The sequence below is a fragment of the Drosophila elegans genome, unplaced genomic scaffold (genome assembly GCF_018152505.1).
Source record: "Drosophila elegans isolate 14027-0461.03 unplaced genomic scaffold, ASM1815250v1 contig_476, whole genome shotgun sequence".
NCBI classification, from domain to species: domain Eukaryota; kingdom Metazoa; phylum Arthropoda; class Insecta; order Diptera; family Drosophilidae; genus Drosophila; species Drosophila elegans.
In genome coordinates, this window is record NW_024545863.1 from 9411295 (window position 1) to 9430963 (window position 19669).

Consider the following 19669-nt stretch of genomic DNA (forward strand, 5'->3'; position numbering starts at 1 on the left):
CTCATTTTTAAAGCGTCGGACGATGTCACCCACCGTATTCGTCTTCATTTCGAGGATTTGGGCAGTTTCCTTATATGTCTTGCCTTGCAAATGCAGCTGGAAAACAAGTTTTCGCTTCTGCATTGACAAGTTTTTGCTTTTGGGGCCGATTTAAAATTCGGTACTACAACTCAATTATGTCAATTATAGTCAGTCAGATAATAGCTTTTCTGGAAACCCCATTTATTGCGCCTTATTTGGCTTTTTGGAATTGCCAAAGAATTTTTTTACGACTTCCCAAAAATACCGAATATTAAAGTAATGCATATTTTAAGTTTGTTTTTGTTTCAATATGTATCATCTTTAAATTTTAAATAAAATAATATAATATATATATATCGATGAAAAGGTAACTTTCAAAGCTTTTATACTCCATTTTAAAAATTGTTTTTGTACCCCACTGACGGACAGACGGACATGGCTAGATCGACTCGTCTAGTGATGCTGATCAAGAATATATATACTTTATAGGGTCGGAAATGTCTTCTTCACTGCGTTGCAAACTTCTGACTGAAATTATAATACCCTCTGCAAGGGTATAAAAATTATAAGTTTGCTGTTTCTTAATTTTTTTTTAGTTCTTTGACATATAGTAATGGTTAAATATTTTAGAATTACGGTATATATTTCATCAAAATGGGACGACCATAACATAAAGTTGCCATAAAAACAATAAAATTATAAAAAAAGAAATTTATGAAAAATGTAACTTTTCTATTTTGAATTTTAATTTTACTTTATTGACTTATTATTATTAATCAATGTTTTTAAAAATATACGCTGGTAAATCATAATCTTAATGTTTTCAAGAATATTTCATTTTTGCAAAAGCTGCAAGGGTATATGAAATTCGGCTTGCCGAAGTTTGCTTCCTTTCTTGTTATTCAAATAGTTTCGTAATCGGCACAAAGCTGCACAATGGAATCAGCTTTATTACTCTACATTTTCAAAGCAGCGTGCCGATATCAAAACTAACTGAATAAAAACAAAGGAATTTTCTTTGGTAATATAAATAGTATTCGTCACAAAATCTGATATTAGGAGTTTTTAGAGTTGAAGGTGCGATCGTCACGTTAATTTTACCTCGTCAAGAGCTGTTTTTCTTTGGTAAATATATATCTATATATATATGATAACTATTTTTAAATTGTTTTAATACAATTCAGAATTTAAAATTGTATTTTATTTAGAATTAATGTGTCTCGATTTACATTTCATTAATTATAATTAATTAATTAATTAATTAATTAATAATTAATAATTAACATTGATTGAAAGTGTTGCTCAAGTCACTGAAAGACCCAGTCAGCCCAGTGCTATCTACGAAAGTGCACATCACTCATACGCCCTTTAGAACGAAGAAATAACCAAAACAAATGCAATAAAACTTGGAGCACAAAGCGGACGAGCGAAATGCAAAAAGCAATTAAACAAGGCGGAAGCGAGACCAAGGCGCACTGCAACTCGGTCGAACTGCAACTCGAACAAGTTGCAAGGCGACTGCAACTGGCAACACAACTACACTCAAGTGCAGCGAAAGCGGCTACACCAGCGAAAGGGGGAAACAACGCCGCCGAGCCAGCCAATGTGTGTGGACTGCCTATGTACAAGTCCGTCCGTATGTCTGCCAGTGAGTGTTGCTGCTTGTTTGTGTGTGTTGGTGTGCAGCCCCCACATTTCTCCAAATGCACGCAGCGCCGACTGTGCACAGTGGTTCGAAACACGGAGGTTTTCTGTTTTAATGTTTCAAATCGGGTGGTTTGATGGTCCTGGCGAACTATATAAAAGGTTTCTAATTTTTGTTTAGATAATTAACATTATGATTACCAAACTAAGGAAGTAAAATAAGAAAAGTCATTTAATTTTTGGTAGGAAACTTGAAGTCTTTTTAATTAGTTAGGTTTAAAGTTATTTAATTTAAACTAGATTAAAAGTTTTAACAAAGAATAACTGAGGACATTTGAGAGATCATACTTGCCTGTTATAATTATTTTTTTAGCATATCAGGCAAAATTAAAGAGACAATGTCGAAACCGATATAAAAAATATTTAAATGTACGTCTGAACATTTAAAATATTATTTTAAATGCTGACTTAAAATTCTTTTCGCAAAACCTATGTAAGCAAACGCGCGTCGTAGGATTTTCAAGGACTTCTGAGGCAGTGTGTCACAGTTTGCGTGTTGCTCTTGCTCTCTCGATGCGACTTTCGGTTCCGTTTCGTTGGCGGTGCCCGCTTCCACGCGCACACTGGCAAACATCGCACACATTCGCATATTCACATCCATCCACATACACATCCGCGGCCGGGCACCAATACTGGCGCACTGCCGACCGCTGTGCTCGGCGCTTTTTAGTTCTTTGCATCCGCGTCTTGCGGCCCAATGTGAGTTGCCTTGTGCATGCCAAAGATTTCAGATCGGTCAGCAGCAGCAGAAGCAAAAGCTCGGCTCGCGACTTGCGGAACGTTTTTGAGAAGTTAGTTGTACGGATAAATACCAGGTCTAAGCGACCCTATAAATATTGATTTTTCACGTTACTACTATCGTTGCTGACTTAATCATCCAATCGGACTGCAATTGGTTTATCAGTGGCGCGTTTTACCGGCGGCTTTTTGCAAGGCGATCGCAATCTTGCAAGTTTTAAGCGTGATTTTTTGTTTGTTGTGTGACGATTATAAATTGAAATTTTAATAGATACAGCTTAAAGCAACTGTATGTTCGGAATTGTGTAATCCAAGTGTTGTCTGTGAAATTCTTCAAAGCTAAGCCTGCCGTTTATTCCACTATATCATCAAAAGCAAGCCGGCCATTAACACAATCTTAACCATAACTAATAAGTCCCTTAAAGAATATAACGTTTTCTTAAAATCTAAAATTATTGAAAATAAACATAACTTATTTTCGAATGCTATTAAAGCATTATTTAAATAAAGTATAAAGTTGTTTAACATATTTATATTCTAAACAGGTAATTTGCAAATTTTTTATTAAATAATTTCTTAAAGTTTTTGGACAAATTTAAAATCATTAACTTTAAAATTTTGTTAACATATAAATTTTGTATTCGTTTTTATGTTTTAAGATTAAGCATTAACATATTTTAAAAGTGTATATTTAATTTTTTTGTTTAAAACGTTTTTTAACTGATACCAAAGATGTTCCTAAACAAATCAAAATTTTTGTTTTTTGTGACAAGATAGGCCAAGCTTATTTAGGCACACCATTTTATTTACGATAACAATATAATGTACAGATAATTTAAAAAAATAGTCTAAAATTAAATAGTTTAAATAACCACCTTCTTCCTTAAAAGTTCTACAAGTTTTTAGTTGTAATACCCATGACGTCATACCGAAAATTAATGATTGAGTTTTCATGAATCATTCCCGATCGGCAAGATTTTTGATATTTCCCTACGGGAAATATTTCGAAAATGTATGAGAAACTCAAGGGGTCTGAAGCTAATAGTATACGACTGTAGTATGAAGAAAAAATAACGAATGTAATTATTAATTTAATTATTTTTACCGGATCGTTTATATACAGTTTCAAAATATAGTCAGTTTGTCGAGATTTTTTAGTATGAACAATTCACATTAAACAAGAAAAGAAGTAAACTTCGGCAATCCTAAGTTTATATACCCTTGCAGTTATTGCAAAAAATTAATATTCTTTAAAACATTTAATTTCCGAATTATATGCGTTTATGTTCAAAATCTTTAAAGCTAAGATGACTTTCAGCTCATTTATTTGGTCGTTTATATGACAGCTATATGAAATAGTTTTTCGATTTTAACAAAATGAAAAGCGTTATTCTGAATTACTAAAGTCGAAAAGATTTTGAAAAAGTTTGAAAAATAAAGATGTTTAAAATTTGTTTTTAATTCATTTTTTTTAATGTTCCGAAAAAACAGTAAAGTTAACAGTATCTTTTTAGTTGTTTTTACGGTCATCAGATGCGGCTCGATTCCACTTTCTATAGGCAAACAACTTTTGGGAATGTTTTATGCAGATAGCTTTAAAACTGAGAGCCCTCTCCAATCGTATAATTTAGACGAACTTACAACTTATTCGACAAATTAAAATTTACTGGAGCATACGCCTAGGAACTAGGACCATATTTACCAAAATGGCTAGCTTCGTTTTTAAATGTTTTATTTCTTAGCAGCGCAAAATGAACATAATATCAAAATATTTTTAACGACTCCGAATTACGCAAATATATTTTCAGTATATTTATTATTATTTTTTTTTAGCTTAAAAGCCTTGGGAAATTTATGTCTATCCAGTTCAAAGAGTCAAAAGTTAACCAATTTTTCACACACTCTTTTTGGCAACTATTTGACAATGATATTTGATGCCGTGACAATTAATTTCTTCTATCAATACAATGTATCTGCATATCCGACTCCGCCTTCGAGTTGTTACTAATATCCAAAATGAATCTATGTCTTGTGTTCTTATACAAATAGGGCGGGGCCGATCGAATCAAAATTATATATCATATTTTATTACCTTAAAACACGCAATATCCCAGGCCGATCAAAGAGAATTTTTGCTGCCCAGCACTAATAAAGCTTTTCATTCGGAGCGAGGTGTAAGCTAAAATATAGCAAACATTTAAAAAAAAAACAAAATTATTTGTTTGTTACCGCTGGCCAAGCATGTACAAAAAAAGAAAATACAATTTTCTCAACCGATAATAAATATTTGCGTCTGTTGCTTAACGCTTTGCGGCAGGTGGAAAGTAAATGCATGCATCGGAATTTCATTAGCTTAGCAAGAGAGTAGTTGTATAAAAATAGGCTAATTAACTTATTACTTATTAACAAATATTTGCATATTATTTAATTTTTGACTCAAACCTATACAAGCCATTAAACAACACATATGAACATTTTCTCTTTCCAGATGCTTTCAAAATAATATTAAAACATCAAATAATGAATAAACAGCAAAGTGAAACATAAATTTTTCAATTATCTAAAGACACACTTAAAAAATAATACTAAAATCTATCAATCTCTCAACTTGGTATATAATATTTCTAAATAACTAAATGTTTGTCAGAAATAACGTCTATATGCTCGATAACTTAAAATCCCTGAGAATAAACTTTAAACTCTAGTTAGTTAACCCTAGAAAATGCTTCAAAAATTAGCTTGAAGCTAACATTAAACATAGACTTTCGAACACTTAAATAGGATACCAGAAACTGCAGACATGGTTTCGGAGGAGAACTGGAATAGCGACACTATGTCCGACTCGGACATGATCGACTCGAAGAATGACGTCTGTGGCGGCGCCTCCAGCTCCAGTGGGAGCTCCATCTCGCCCAGGACGCCGCCCAACTGTGCCCGCTGCCGCAATCACGGCCTGAAGATCACCCTGAAGGGACACAAGCGGTACTGCAAGTTCCGCTACTGCACCTGCGAGAAGTGCCGACTGACGGCGGACCGCCAGAGGGTGATGGCCTTGCAAACGGCCTTGCGACGGGCCCAGGCGCAGGACGAGCAGCGGGCACTGCACATGCACGAGGTGCCGCCCACCGGCACGGCCACCACCACTTTGTTGGGTCACCATCACCATGGCGCTGCCCCTGCCCACGTCCACGCCCACCACGTGCACGCACATCACGCCCACGGACACCACTCGCATCACGGTCATGTCCTGCACCACCAGCAGGCAGCAGCGGCAGCAGCCGCCGCCGCAGCAGCCCCGACGGCCCCGGCCTCCCATTTGGGTGGCTCTGCCACGGCGGCCTCTAGCCTCCATGGCCACGCCCATGCCCACCACGTCCACATGGCCGCGGCAGCAGCCGCCTCAGCGGCCCAGCACCAGCACCAGAGCCACCCACACGCGCACCACCATCACCAGCACCACCTCCAGCACCCGCAGCAGCAGGCGCCCCCGCAGCAGACGGCGCTGCGGTCTCCGCCGCATAGCGAACACGGCGGCAGTGTGGGTCCGGCCAGCAGCAGCTCGGGCGGTGCGTCGGCCAGCTCGAACAACGCCGCAGCGGCCACCTCGAGCAGCGGACCTAGCAACGGCGCAGGAACTAGCAACGGCGGCACCAGCTCCGGAAGCGCAGTAGCGGGAGGAAGGTCCTCGGGCACATCGGTGATCACCAGCGCCGACCACATGACTACTGTGCCAACGCCCGCACAGTCGCTGGAGGGCTCCTGCGACTCGTCCTCGCCCTCGCCATCGTCCACTTCCGGCGCCGCCATTTTGCCGATCTCAGTTTCCGTCAACCGCAAGAATGGCGCCAATGTGCCCTTGGGTGAGTGCCTAATAAATACTGCAGAATAAACACATCAATGTGTAACAAATTTCCCATGTGCTGAGCGCAGAAACATTGATTTTTGCCAAAATGTTCGTTTCTTACCATAGAAACGCATTTCACCCACCGCTGACACCAGGTGGAAATTATACCGTTACGAGCGCTGCTTAGAAAGTAAGCGATGGCCCAACTGCCTTTGTATGTGTTAAAACCTAGTCCGAAACTTGATCTCGCGTTGGCTTTACTTCCCAAATAGCAACTTACCAAATATAATGGTCCCAAAAACAACTTACAATTTATATATTTTTTTATTTAAACGACTAAATTTTGATTTTTATGCATAATTTAAAAGCCGTGCCGATTTATCGCTGAATTTTTCAATCGTTCCTAACTGAGTCAGAGTTTCTCGAACGAATCACTCGAAATCGTTAAAAATTTCGTGTCCATTGCGATTTAAACAGTGTTACTATACAGCATTTTTCGAAATAAAATTGTTTAAAATTATATTAACAATAAAAACTTTTTGCCACATTATTTTTTATTGAAAATCGGAAAAATGCAAAAGAATTACAAAAAAAAATAAATTGAAATTTGAGAAGTTCAAATTATGTTTTCGGTTTTTTTTAATATTCCGACTGTTCCCACAAGAGCTATATGAAACAGTCGTCTGATTTTCATAAAATTTAAAGCGTAATTCTAATTATATCTAATTATAATTATATCTATAACAATTTATACCTTGCTGGTATTGTATTTAGTCCTTCAAAAATTTTAAAATTTTAATACTTCAGAATTACGGTTCCATATTTATTAAAATCGGCCGACTTAACATACAGATCACATGGAAACAATAAAAATTTTAAAAACAAACTCTATTTTTTAATTTTTTCAAAAAATTCTTTTAAACATCGTGTTGGTTAAATAGTTCAGAATTACGCTTTTAATTTTATTAAAATCAGAAAACGATATCATAATTGAGAAAAATCATCATAACTTCAATGTTTTCAGTATATACACTTATAAATCGATATTTAGATGTTTTAAGGAATATTTAATTTTTGTAATAGCAGCAATAATATTTATATAGTCTTCCCTTTCGTTTTTATAATGGCAACATACAATTTTGTTCACTGTATAAAGGGAGAATAACTAAAATAAATTTGCTTTTAACAGGACATATATTTAAATCAATTTGAGCAAAATTATTGCTATTACTGCGCCAGATCCCAGATCCCGACCGTCAGTGATGTTGCACTGTTCTATTACATTTAATTAGGTTCGTGTTCATTGGTCTAAAGATTGTATAATGAATCGTGAAACTTGCTTAATCTGTGATCTGTGCAAGCATCTAGCCGTATTTAAGGCTCATTTAGTAAAGTGCAGAGGGAAAATTGAAAATAAAACACACACAAAGAGTTGCACAGAATTTTCATCCTGGGCCCGTCCCCACACAGAGTCTGGCTAGGAGTGGCCGTGCATCTCGCGCCTCTAAATGATTGCCACCTAATTATAGGCCGCAAATGCCGCGCTGGGAGCAACGTGGACAGATCCATGAATCCACGCGGTGTCTCGGCACGTACCATAGGCATCTGGGGCAAAAACTCCTTCGACAGAAGGCCTAATCAAGTTGTTGTTCTCGGGGGCCAGACTGGTAAACAACAAAATAAGCCAGCTGGAAAGCATTTACGAACGGTTTCGACTTATACATACCCACTTTGCAAATATAACTAAGACCAAAAACTGACTTTGACTTTTACTTAGACTAAATTAATATACATTACTCCAAACCCTAAACAAAATTAGTTCTTCGTGAAAAGCGACATTTCCTCCGAATAGTATATTTTTAAAAATAGTGAAAAACCTTTTTTTAAATCGCGATTTTTTAAAGTATTCAATATGGATGTCGTTAGAATATATAATAATATAAAGAATATATAATAATATAAAATATATAAAAGGAATTTAATTATTTTTTAAATAATGGTAATCCTTAAAGCTTGATTCCGAAGATAATATAATTAACATAAATTGAAAAAATTGTAACTCTCTCTAACTCTAACTCCCCAGTACACAAATACTGAATACTAAGTGAGAAAAGGAAGGCATAGCCACGTTGGTGATGGCTCATGAATATATTAATTTACTTTGATACACCAAGCTGTCAACAGTTGACACCTGATTGCAGCATTGCCTCCTATTCTTAATTTATTGATATAATGGCACGATCTTAAAACAGTTAAGCTTAATTGATGTGTGGGAAAAATTCATTTTGAATTTTCAATTCATTTTTCGAATGTTGCTCAGTCACTACTCGTATACTCTAAATTTAAAGCTTCATTAAGTTTTAATGTTATAACGTTTAAATAACATAACAAAGCGGACTTCCTAAAATAAAAAAATACATTTCGGTGATATAAGATTAAAGATAATTCAAAGTGCAAGTAGACATACTCACATAAATGAAGATAACTACTCTTTATGAATTATTCTCTTTATAAAGCAATCCATTACTTTATCCGTTGACTCCTCATGACCAGCACTAATGGTCACTGTTCCCAAGAACATTGAATTGCCATATCATAGGGCCCCTGATATAAAAGATCATTAGGAGCTAAATTCAGTCTGGGGGGTGTGGATTCGTTGCATCAGGTGCATTGAGGACCAACCAACGCTCCGATGACCACGTTCCTCTAATTGCACCTCGGCACACGATTCAGCATACAAATGCAGCATAATCTTCGGTCAATTACAAGCAGGCCTGTCAAGACAATCCAACATGACCATTCATCACTGTGCTAAGCAGGCATGAAACTTTTTCACAGTTGCATTTTGCACTCGCCGATGACTTATTTATGCATATTATCAGGGTGTAATGACAGCCAGACATGGATCGTTTAGCATAAGAGCGGACAATACGACCGATGTCTCTGCACTACAGGCAGTTCGTCAATCAATTGGACACCGCTCCAGCTCCCTCAGATCCGATCCCCGGCGGTCTCCAGTAGTAAGGTTGTGGCCCCGATGTCTACACGCGTGTAAACTCACTCGTAATCTCCATCGCCGGCACGGAGCTAACTAACCCGTCTTCAAACAGGAACCGAGATCGGGTTTGGTTCGCTAGCAACTTTGTTGCACAGTTTCCTAGTCCCCCAAAACGGGTCGGACGGCTCATTAGTTTAGGTTTAGCCTGCTGCCCACACTGGCGCTGCCCGACTCCGGGATTAGTCATGCCGACCGCGATTCACCTCCAGACGCGAGGTTACACACTTGGCACTTCTGCATGGGTCTGCTGCTCCTCCGGCACAGGTTCTGGCACCAGGGGTATCATTTTGTCATTAATTTTGATGAGTATCGTACTGATAGTGGTTGAGTGCCCATATTGTCGAACAGTATATCGCTCTAGTATCTGAGTTCAATTCTTTGTCCGAGTCTTTTCTGTATTGAAGACAACTTGAAAACCAACAGGCTAACTCGATTAGTGCATTTTAAACATCAGGTTGAAACTGTGTTTAGATGGGTAAGAATTTCTGATTAAAAATTCTATGAATTAACCTTAAAATGGTTTTAAATTGTTGTCCTTTTTTTAGTTTCTTCAGACAATTTGTTTTTTTTTCATATGCGTAATATTGTAAGTCATTTCAAGGGTCTGATTTTCATGGAACTTTTTAAGGTTTTGGGTTTTGAAAAATTTTACGTTTTTCTGAAGTTACAAAGTTACAAATTTTTGACACATTTTGAAAGAGTCAATTTTTGTTTTATTTTTATATATATGTCTTATAAAAATATTTTATATATGACTATACAAAAATGCTTTTTTCGACGATTTGCCATACAAAAGTTATAATAATGCTATTGTACACCCAGAGAAAAACCCAATAGTAAAGTAAAACATTCAAATATATGAATATAACATTGTTCTTAAAAATAGAAAATTACTTAAAGTAATCTAAAAACATGATTTTGTAATAATTTATTAAATAGGTTTTTCCAATAATTAAATTGAAGATTTAAATTCCTTTTTTTGTTTTAAAACTATTGATATCCATACTTACAAATAAAAATGAAAGTGTAACACACTTTGATTTAAACACAACACTCCTCGGGACTAAATCCGTACCGAAAATATTTAATTCAAAGTGAAAATATTTGGTCTTAACATGATTTTTCTCTGGGTGTAATATTAGTCATTAGTTTTCAACGCAGTGGATGTTAAACTAAGACCGTATAAGGTGTATATTTTTTCAAGCACCATCAGTCAAATCCTAATGCCAGTTAGCCAATTTCTGCGCAAACAATTCTCTACCGAGTCCAGTTTTAAAGATAGCCGAATAAAATTTTCCCAAGAGCATTATATGAATCAGAACGGGTCGAACAAATTTATATATAGAGGTCATTGGTCAATTTATTTTACAATCTGGAAAAACGGCTTATCCTAAATAGTTTTCGTCTAAATGCATGCTACTGTGTAAATCATACATCGAAAAAATACTCTTTGACAAAATTATGTAAATTACAGAACAAACAATATATACAAACATATATTCTACTCAATGGTATTATTAATAAAATAATTGCAAATGCACTTCATTTCGACATCAAAGGAAACGAAATGTTTAGCTAAATAAGAAAATAACACAAAAAATGTATGTCATTAAATATAAAAAAAACTTTGTAAACATATAAAAGGGAAGGCAAACAACTTAAATATCTTCAAACTCGATACGACACAGGTAGCGTGCTTACAAAGTCCAGGTAACCATGACCGACAATCGATAAACTTCGACTTCAGTTAATTAATTTAATGGGCTGTGCTAATTTTGATCTCCTAAGACAGGCAGCGCTCTTGGCCAGGCCCAAAGGCTGCCAGACCATCTCTCAGTTGTCTGTCTAGAACATTTAGTGCCGCCGATTCGGCTGAAAAACCTCTGGCAAAAAACAAAAACTTAGCTGCGCTCGTAAAATAAAGTTGTAAAATGTATTTTTGGTATATTTGCGGGCTCATACATTCCGCTCGATTTTGTTTTCGATTTCGTTTCAAATAGCTTGCACACTCCTATCTGGCGTCTTTCAGCTGGAGAGCGTATTTTGCATTTTTATTATTTCTCATATTTGAGAAATGTGCTCGGGAGCAGTGCTTCGCAGCTTTGACAGGTCATTTGGCTGGATAATTTATGAGATTTCCAGTTAATATGTTTAATACCCTTTGCCGGACTTTGTTCGCGATGCGCTGCGAACTACGTCAAGTCGGGATTATATTCGCCCGGAATGAAGCTTAATTATATGACCAGAATCTATCCAGAAACAGACCACAAAATAATTTTTTTCAACACGAACAATAAAAATATGTTTTTCTTTTTTCGTAATTAAAGTTTTTTTACGAGCAGAAAATTAGTGTAGTCGAAGTTCGCGGACTGGCCTCTGGACCTTCTAGAATGGCTGTAAACACGCGGCAGCTGCAGCTGATTAAGGTATAGGGCTAATAAGCTTAAGCATCCCTTGTTGGCAATGTTTACAACCTGCTAAAGTCATTTGCATCAGAATACAGGCATAATCAGCTCTCATCCAGAAGGCAACAATTAGAGGGCTATCAACCAAGCACAGCCCCTTTTTCGCCCAAATTCTAAGCCCCGCTTTAATCAATTGATGAGCTCTTCCAAAATGCGGGCCATTAAATTTCGCACTTGCTTCTTACACAAGTATGGTCTTTTTGCAGCCGTGAAAGCGGACCCCAAAAAAATGAAATTAGCATGTGTGAAGTTTCAACGACTTTTTAAACGAGTCAAATTGTAGGCCATAAGAGTGTAACAAAAAATATACAAGCAAGCTTATACAAGCAAAAAAGCGATACTTGTCCATACTCTGATGAAGTTACTTGCTCAAAGATAATTAATCAAGCACACTGCAGTTTTGTACTCAAAAAAAGACCGACAATTGAGTCACGTTGAGTTCAATTTACTGAGTTTGAGTATAAATTTTCATTTTATGTAATTTTTTTTAAAGAGTTAAAAAAAGCAAAAATATTTATATTATTATAGAAAATTTAAATTGGAAACGACCGTTACCTCTCACCTCATTTCGGTATTTTATGTTAACTTGTGTAGTGCTAGCTATTTTCCATTTCTAAAAATTAACGAAAATATTTTGGTTAAACTCAAATTAGCCTTTTGAAAGAAAATTGTTGTGTCTATTTAGGTCATTGCAACTGATCATGAGCACGTGCCGCGACGAGTGGACATCTAGACTTACATCTAGAGTGCATAAGGTCCCAGGTTCAAATTCAATTATCAGCCGAGGCATATGCTTTTCATTAAAGCATTTCGTTAGTGTTTGTTTTTTCTTTGTGTAGCTTTCAGTGTTTTCAGGGGTTTGACCAAACGTGAGAAGAAAAGTTAGCAACAAGGAAATGTCAGTAATTTATTTAAATTGAAAATTTAATGCGAAGAAGACATTATCGATACCATTAAATGTAAAAACGTGTATCGTGTTGACATGATCAAGAACTCCGCATGTGGACGGTTCATCCCGCTCGTTGGTTTTATTCTTATTATTAAAATAGGCAGGTACTTACAATAATTGTTCCTCTGGGCTGAATTCTTTGCCACTCCATTTATTAAATTTATTAAATATTTATGAAGACTAAGTACGTTTGCTTATAAAAACTTGTTGCTGCAAATGGTGTAATTGCATGCGAAGCACTGCTTAAAACAACAATGTTGGACCTCCCGAAAGATTGTGCACTTGGTTTTTCTGTTGCCACTTACTTATCAGAGGCCGTCTTGGGTTGCCTTCCACTCCGGCTCTGTTTACATTTGCACAGACACGCAATTTATGATTCGGCTTGGGGCAGGCATTGTTCACTGCATCGCTATTTGCAGCCTGCAACTTCCCTGAGGCAGATTTATTCGAGTACGAGTACTTTCGAACCGAACTGGAATTTCGGAACGGGCAGCGCAAAGCACTCGCAGATTTATGGCAGGCATCTGCCCATAGGTGCTAGGAACTTATTTTACAAACTGAGTGTGTGATTGGTCTTGCCGCGGGCGAAAATGATTTATGGGCCTTGGCGGATAAGTGTTAGCAGTTATCAACTGCTAAATCAAGAGAGGCTTGTGCCTTTTAAATTATGCAAGCTTTGTAGTATTGATTGCCGTAACTGCTAGACTTAAAAATTCTACCGAGGGTTGGTTCAGTTATAACAATAAATAACAAGTCCCTTATTACCTTAAATTTTGGTGGACAATATTTTTAACACTTCTAACAACGCTCATAAGTAACAAGAAAGGTGTTCACGAAAGAAAACAAACTTTGGTTTCTATGGAAGCTATGTGATATCGTTAAAACCGTAGTTCTGAAACATCAAACCATTACTATATATTTAAGTAGTTTTAAAACTGAAAAACTAGTTTGCGTACAAACGGACAGACGGGCGGACGACAGACGGGCATGGCTAAATAGAATCGTCTGGTGATGCTGATCTAGAATATATATATACTGAAATTACCATAGAAAGCAAGTTCAACGCTCTACCTTTTTCTCTGTACACCTTCCATTTTCCGCCTTCTTATTGCACACTTTTGCTGGCTTTCGGTTTATGTCCCAACAATCAAATTAACAGCGACAACAATGTCAGCCATAATTTCCAGAGCTTATGAGCCATCCGCCCAGTCTGTCCTAGCCAGTTCTTCTTGCCCAGTTGGCCATCTCAACTTCGGAGCAAACAGTTAGGTGCACAAATAGTTACATTGATCAGCTGATATAGGCCGCATGCGAAACAGGTTTGGAGGTGATCAAATTCCAAGTCACTGCTCACAAGGTAGAACATTAATTTAATGCAAAATGTCAAGAGCAACAAAATCCAATCGAAGTGAATAAGGGTCCCAACCTTCTGCACAGGGAAAAATATTTGCGTACACCTTACTTTCTATAAATTTTGTAACTATTCGCCATCACTAAAGAAATAAATGAAATACAACCAATAAATTAGTTATTGTTACTTTATAGGCAACAAGTACCTGATTAAAAATAAACTATACTTTTAGTACAAACATAACCATTTCTCACTGAGATTCGCTCAACATATTTGCTCATTGGCAATTGCCTGTAAAGAGTAGGAAATATCATCAAAATATGCAAATTACTAAATTAGATTTTCTATTTATATATGCATTTTGTTTACTGGACTTGTAAAATATTTTCAAATTCCGCCACGAGCAACTTCTCTACGCTCTTAAAGCTCCACATTCATTTTGGTGACTGATATTAATTTACTACCCCCCAAAAAAAGGAAAATGTACTCGCTTAAAGCGCAAAATCAAGTTATTGCGGCCCAGCCCCTACTCATTGATATGCATTGTTCTCAGCCACTTCGCACATAAGAGAACACGTTTGGCATGCCACTTAGCCATTTCTGGTGAGCCACCTCCTCTGGTTACGCCGATGCACATCCACTTCCTCTGCCGGCTAATTGTGCCAAATGACGGTCGGTATGAGAACCCCGAATTCATAAATCACCAAATCAAACCAATAGTCGGGGCGGTTGCAAAAACATTTAATCATAGGAGGCGCACACCTTTGTTTGGTCATGTTCGACTTTATCTTGAACTTCTTGAAATGCATCTGCATCTGCAGCGCCGCTCAAGGCTGGTCTAACCGGATTCGCTGCCAACATTGAGGCTGATTGATGCACGGCTCTTGGATCTTGACCTGGCTGAAGGCGTCCGGCTAAACGACTTTATTTCATCTTGAATATGGTCTTTAATGTCCAGATTTCAATGATTGATAGGCCATGGCCGGGTACTCCGACAATTCAGGGCACGTCGATGGCCATTAAACATAAATGTGAATTTGAATTTGCATATTTGGCCACAGCCCACCTACGCTTCTGCTCTCGGTCGACAGTCGACAGTCGTCAGCCGACCAACGCCCTCAACACGCGACCCGTCTGTCATTTACAGACCTTCACCGCGTTCGTCTTGTCTATCAACAGTTTAACAAATTGTATTGCGGAGCACCCCGTTCACTTCATTAAGAACTTGTTGCCATTTCAATTTTAAACTGAAGCACCGGCGAGGCGAAAAACGAACTCCCCGCTGCCAGCTGCCACAAATTGTTGCATTGAAAATGAAATTGCACACGTTGATTTACATTAATGGATACTGACCGCACGGGGACGGGTACCTGCTCTTCTGGCCGGATTAGTTGTGCGTATCGCGGCCTCCAAGGCGGGTCCGAGTGTGAATGCTTGGCTGAGTCGTCGTAAATTGCTGCTAAATTGCAGCGCGCAAACTCGAGCATTAGAGCAAACACAAGTTCCAGTCACATTGTAAAATGATTAAGATAAAATATGATGTCTGACTTAAGTCATAGCATACTAAGACTATAAACTACTATTACTAATCAGGCATTCGGCGGATAATTGATCTTCTGATCGCCTCCGCATGCTCTAATTTTTGTTTGAAACTCTTAGAATGTCAAGTCAAAGGTAATCAAATAAGCCAAACAAAAATTGGAATATTGAAAAATTTAAAAATATAAGAATTGTAAATTAAAAATTTTTTTAAATGATTCTTAAGCGAGGAAGTCGTAAGTGGTAATTATTGCATATACCATTATGTCATATTTCAAATGAATGGTCCCTAGCAAATACAATTTAGTTCAGAAACGAGATAAGATCGATAATCTCACGAGGCGTCTATCCTGAAGGGTGAATTCCTATTCAGAACTTTCAATAATAGCACTATAATAAAAAAAAATATTATGAAAAAATTATTTTTTTAGGTAATATGTTTTTTTTTATTAATACACAATTTAATGAATTTTTAGACGCCATTTATGGGGGTCATACATCAATTTGACTAACTGTTTCTAAATTTGGGCGCTCCAGCATCTATAATAATGTGTATAAAAGACTTAAAAAACGTTCATTAAGTAGTAAAGTGAGTCGTTTGGTTGTTAATTTTAAGATAAAAAGAGAAGAAACGATATAGTCGAGACTATTAGATGTACTTAAAGAGATAACCAAACTAAAAATAAACATGTCTGCAGAAAACTATCGGATCTTAGGTGGCGGCGTCTGACGAACTGCAGTGTCAAATTTACAATTAAAGATCGCGCTGCGCCTTAGCTCGAAGGTTCTTTAAAATATATGAATTTCATTTGTTTTAATTTGCAAATATTTAAAATTCTTAAAATCTTCCAAAATAATGGTTCGATTTGAAAAACATTTGGTGTGACAGTAGATATTGAGCTACCGACTACCTTATCTCAGACGTCGTCCGGTTTTGATCATATTTAAAATGTAATCCCACATAATAAGCCATCACTAAATATCGAAGAACAATAAAAAAATTGAAAAACAGCAAAGTTATAAATTGATTCATTTCTCCCCCGTTCTTCCTTGCAACAGGAATACAACTTTTGGCAAAGTTTCGTGCAGATAGCTTTAAAACTCAGAGACTAGATTGCGTAGAAACGAACGGACAGACGGACATCGCTAGATCGGCTCGCCTAGTGGTGCTGATCAAGAATATATATAATTTATAGGGTCGGAAATGTCTCCTTCACTGCGTTGCAAACTTCTGACTGATAATATAATATCCTCTGCAAGGGTATACAAATATTACAGTGCTTAGAAATTTTTCATTAAACTTTAATATCATATTTAACTTAAATTAATTAAATATTAGTCAAAAAGGTACTATTTTAAATTTAAATTAATATTTTTTATTTATTTAATACTATGATTTAGTATTTATTTTAAATATTGAATAAAATTAAAATTTTTTATTCAATAGTAAGATATTAATTTTTATTTTTTCAGTGTAAACATGTTTTAAAGATAGGTTCCTTTTATAAATATGCTAGAGCTTGACACAGTTGGATAAATTAAATTAAACAAGAAGGAAAAAAAAATTCGGCAAGCCGAAAAAGAAAAATATTAGTTAGGCAATAGTGTTTTTCCGATGAATTATTTGAATGTTACTATGGCAGCTATTTGATATCGTTAATGAATTGAAATCGTAAATCTGAAATAATAAGCAATTACCATAAATCGAAGTTTATTTAAACCAATAAGCTGTATGTTATAGTTGTAAAATTTTGATAAAACTAAAACCTTAGTAATGAAATATTTAAATGTTAATTTTTCTAAAAGAATGTTAGAAAAACTGCGAACTGATTTATCCAATAGGAGCTATACAATTTAACATAGTCGGGTAAATTAAATAAAATTAAAACCATAATTCTGAAATATCTAAATTTTAATATATCTAAAAAATTAATACAAAAAAATTAAAACCAGCGAAGAATTAATTAATTTAATTTAATTTTTTTCCAATTGTTTTTATGGAAGATATATAATATAGTCGTCAGTTCGAATTATATACCACCTGCATGAGAAAGACAGCTTTTAGAGAGTGCGAATAGACGGGCGGCTGTAAACCATTTGCAGATGTTAACGTAGTATAACATTGATTTACTGGCAAATTGTTTTTAAAACTAAACCATTGTCTTATAACACAAAATCCGCCATATGATTAAGTAATCAACGTACCAGACGATTTGATTCAAGCAAATGACAAAAGTTTTCATTGTTTATTGAAAATCTTCTGAACAAAGTATCGAATTCATGATTCAGGACTATGGCACTATGTCGATGGACTATGGCATTTCTTAAGATCGGACTAAGCTTTGTTGATTTTTAATATTGCGCCTATATATAGTAGTCTTCTTGCGCACACTTTCCGGTGCTAATTTTTAACCTATGTATACTTAATTAAAAATGCCTACTAAGAAGCCTAATTGTAGCTTAAAAGTTCTTTAAACTTTTAACTAGAACACATGCATTCAGACTCATTTTAAAATCGTGTTTTGTTGCCTTCATTAAACTTAAAACGATGAAAGGGCTTCGGTTTCGCCCACACGCATTTATTCCCGCATATATATAAAATGCTTGCAAAGACGACCATAAAAGTGGCCATGCCTGTTCCCACTTTTCCCCTCTTACGGACTGCTCGAGATTTTTAGCACATTTTTAATTTATTTTCAACATTTTTACAATTCTAAAACATTTTTTGCATCTCGTTCCTGGGCATCAAAGTTGTAAATGTCGCGCTGTGTCGTAAACGAGTAGGGTGAATGCCGATGTCTAACTGAGTCTTGGAAGTGTATGCATGGGGTATACGATTGCGGGAATATGTTGGGGAAACTGCGCAGGAACTTAACGTTGGAAACGTGCGCGCCTCAAAGGCAAATTACGTTGCGCAGACGCATTTAATGAGCTGCGCGGCCGCTCAGCTGCAACGACCCGAGCTGCGTTTCTTTTATGATGGTTTGCTCAATTTTTACAATATTTTTGTTAGGTTCTTTACGACTTACGACTAAGCCATGCAGGGAAAAAGCCAGGGTAGGATAAAATTAAATTCTGGATCCCCCAAAACACACCCTAAAAGCACCAAAAAGTACCGGAACTTTATTGGCAAATACAAAGGGCAAGATTTAAAATGTGTCTTGTTTATAAATCATTTTTTACTTTCAATCCAGTATTATTAATTTATTGTTTTACTAAAAGTAATGAAAATAAACGAATGCTTTGCACTATTAAGTCGATTAAAGGGGGATAAAGGATATTGCGAAAAATAGGTTGACAGAACCTAAAAAACCGAGCCAAACAGCTGATTTTAAAGTGCAAAAATGCTTTCAATAAGAAGAATACAAAAGAGAGGGGAACATGGAGTTAGACATCAAGGTGACAACCAAAATTTACAAAAATCAAATACAAAACTATTTAAAAACCAGGTTCCGTGAAAAAGGCATACAAATTGGCCGAATCAACGCAAACTTAAAATATGTAAATGAAATTGTATATAAAAATGGGCTTATGTAACTTGTGTTATTACAATAGTTAGTTCCTTTTGCAATTTCGTACCTTATAGTCGTTATTATTTCCCATGTAAACGAAGTGTGCGCCAATTTTACCTATTTGACTGTAAATATTTACTAATACTTCATAGGTTTTTGGATAAAGTATTTATATTGTGCACCAAAGGGCTTATCCTATTGATTTACCTTAGCGTTGCTTTATTTTAATATATACATACGTCACAGACCCCGCAGCATCTTAGATCACTTCCCCTTTCGCAGATTCTTGCGGCTACACATTATTGGTTTGAGATTTCAAACATAAAATTATAATTTACAACTTTGTTTTTGGTTGGCTGTAGAGAAAAAACATAAAACTACGTGGAGTCTTTTTAAGTTGATTTTAACAGCGCGTAATTTCATAAAATGCGCAGCAAACAGATGGGAATGGAGATGGAGATCCATGAAGATGAAGATGGAGATGAAGC

At 36.2% G+C, this 19669-nt stretch overlaps 1 protein-coding gene across 4 annotated transcripts in view; it reads left to right on the top strand.

The window, feature by feature from the left end:
* Nucleotides 1-19669, top strand: part of LOC108141091 (protein doublesex) — a 62133-nt gene that overhangs the window by 5438 nt on the left and 37026 nt on the right. For 3 of the 4 annotated variants that reach the window (XM_017264293.2, XM_017264294.2, XM_017264290.2), the window contains exon 2: nt 4952-6323. In XM_017264293.2, coding sequence (XP_017119782.1) covers nt 5264-6323 — 1060 coding nt within the window. In that variant the 5' untranslated portion in view covers nt 4952-5263. Of the gene's footprint in view, nt 1-2451; nt 3009-4951; nt 6324-19669 lie in introns of those variants that run through there. The other variant, XM_017264292.2, reaches the window with a different exon arrangement.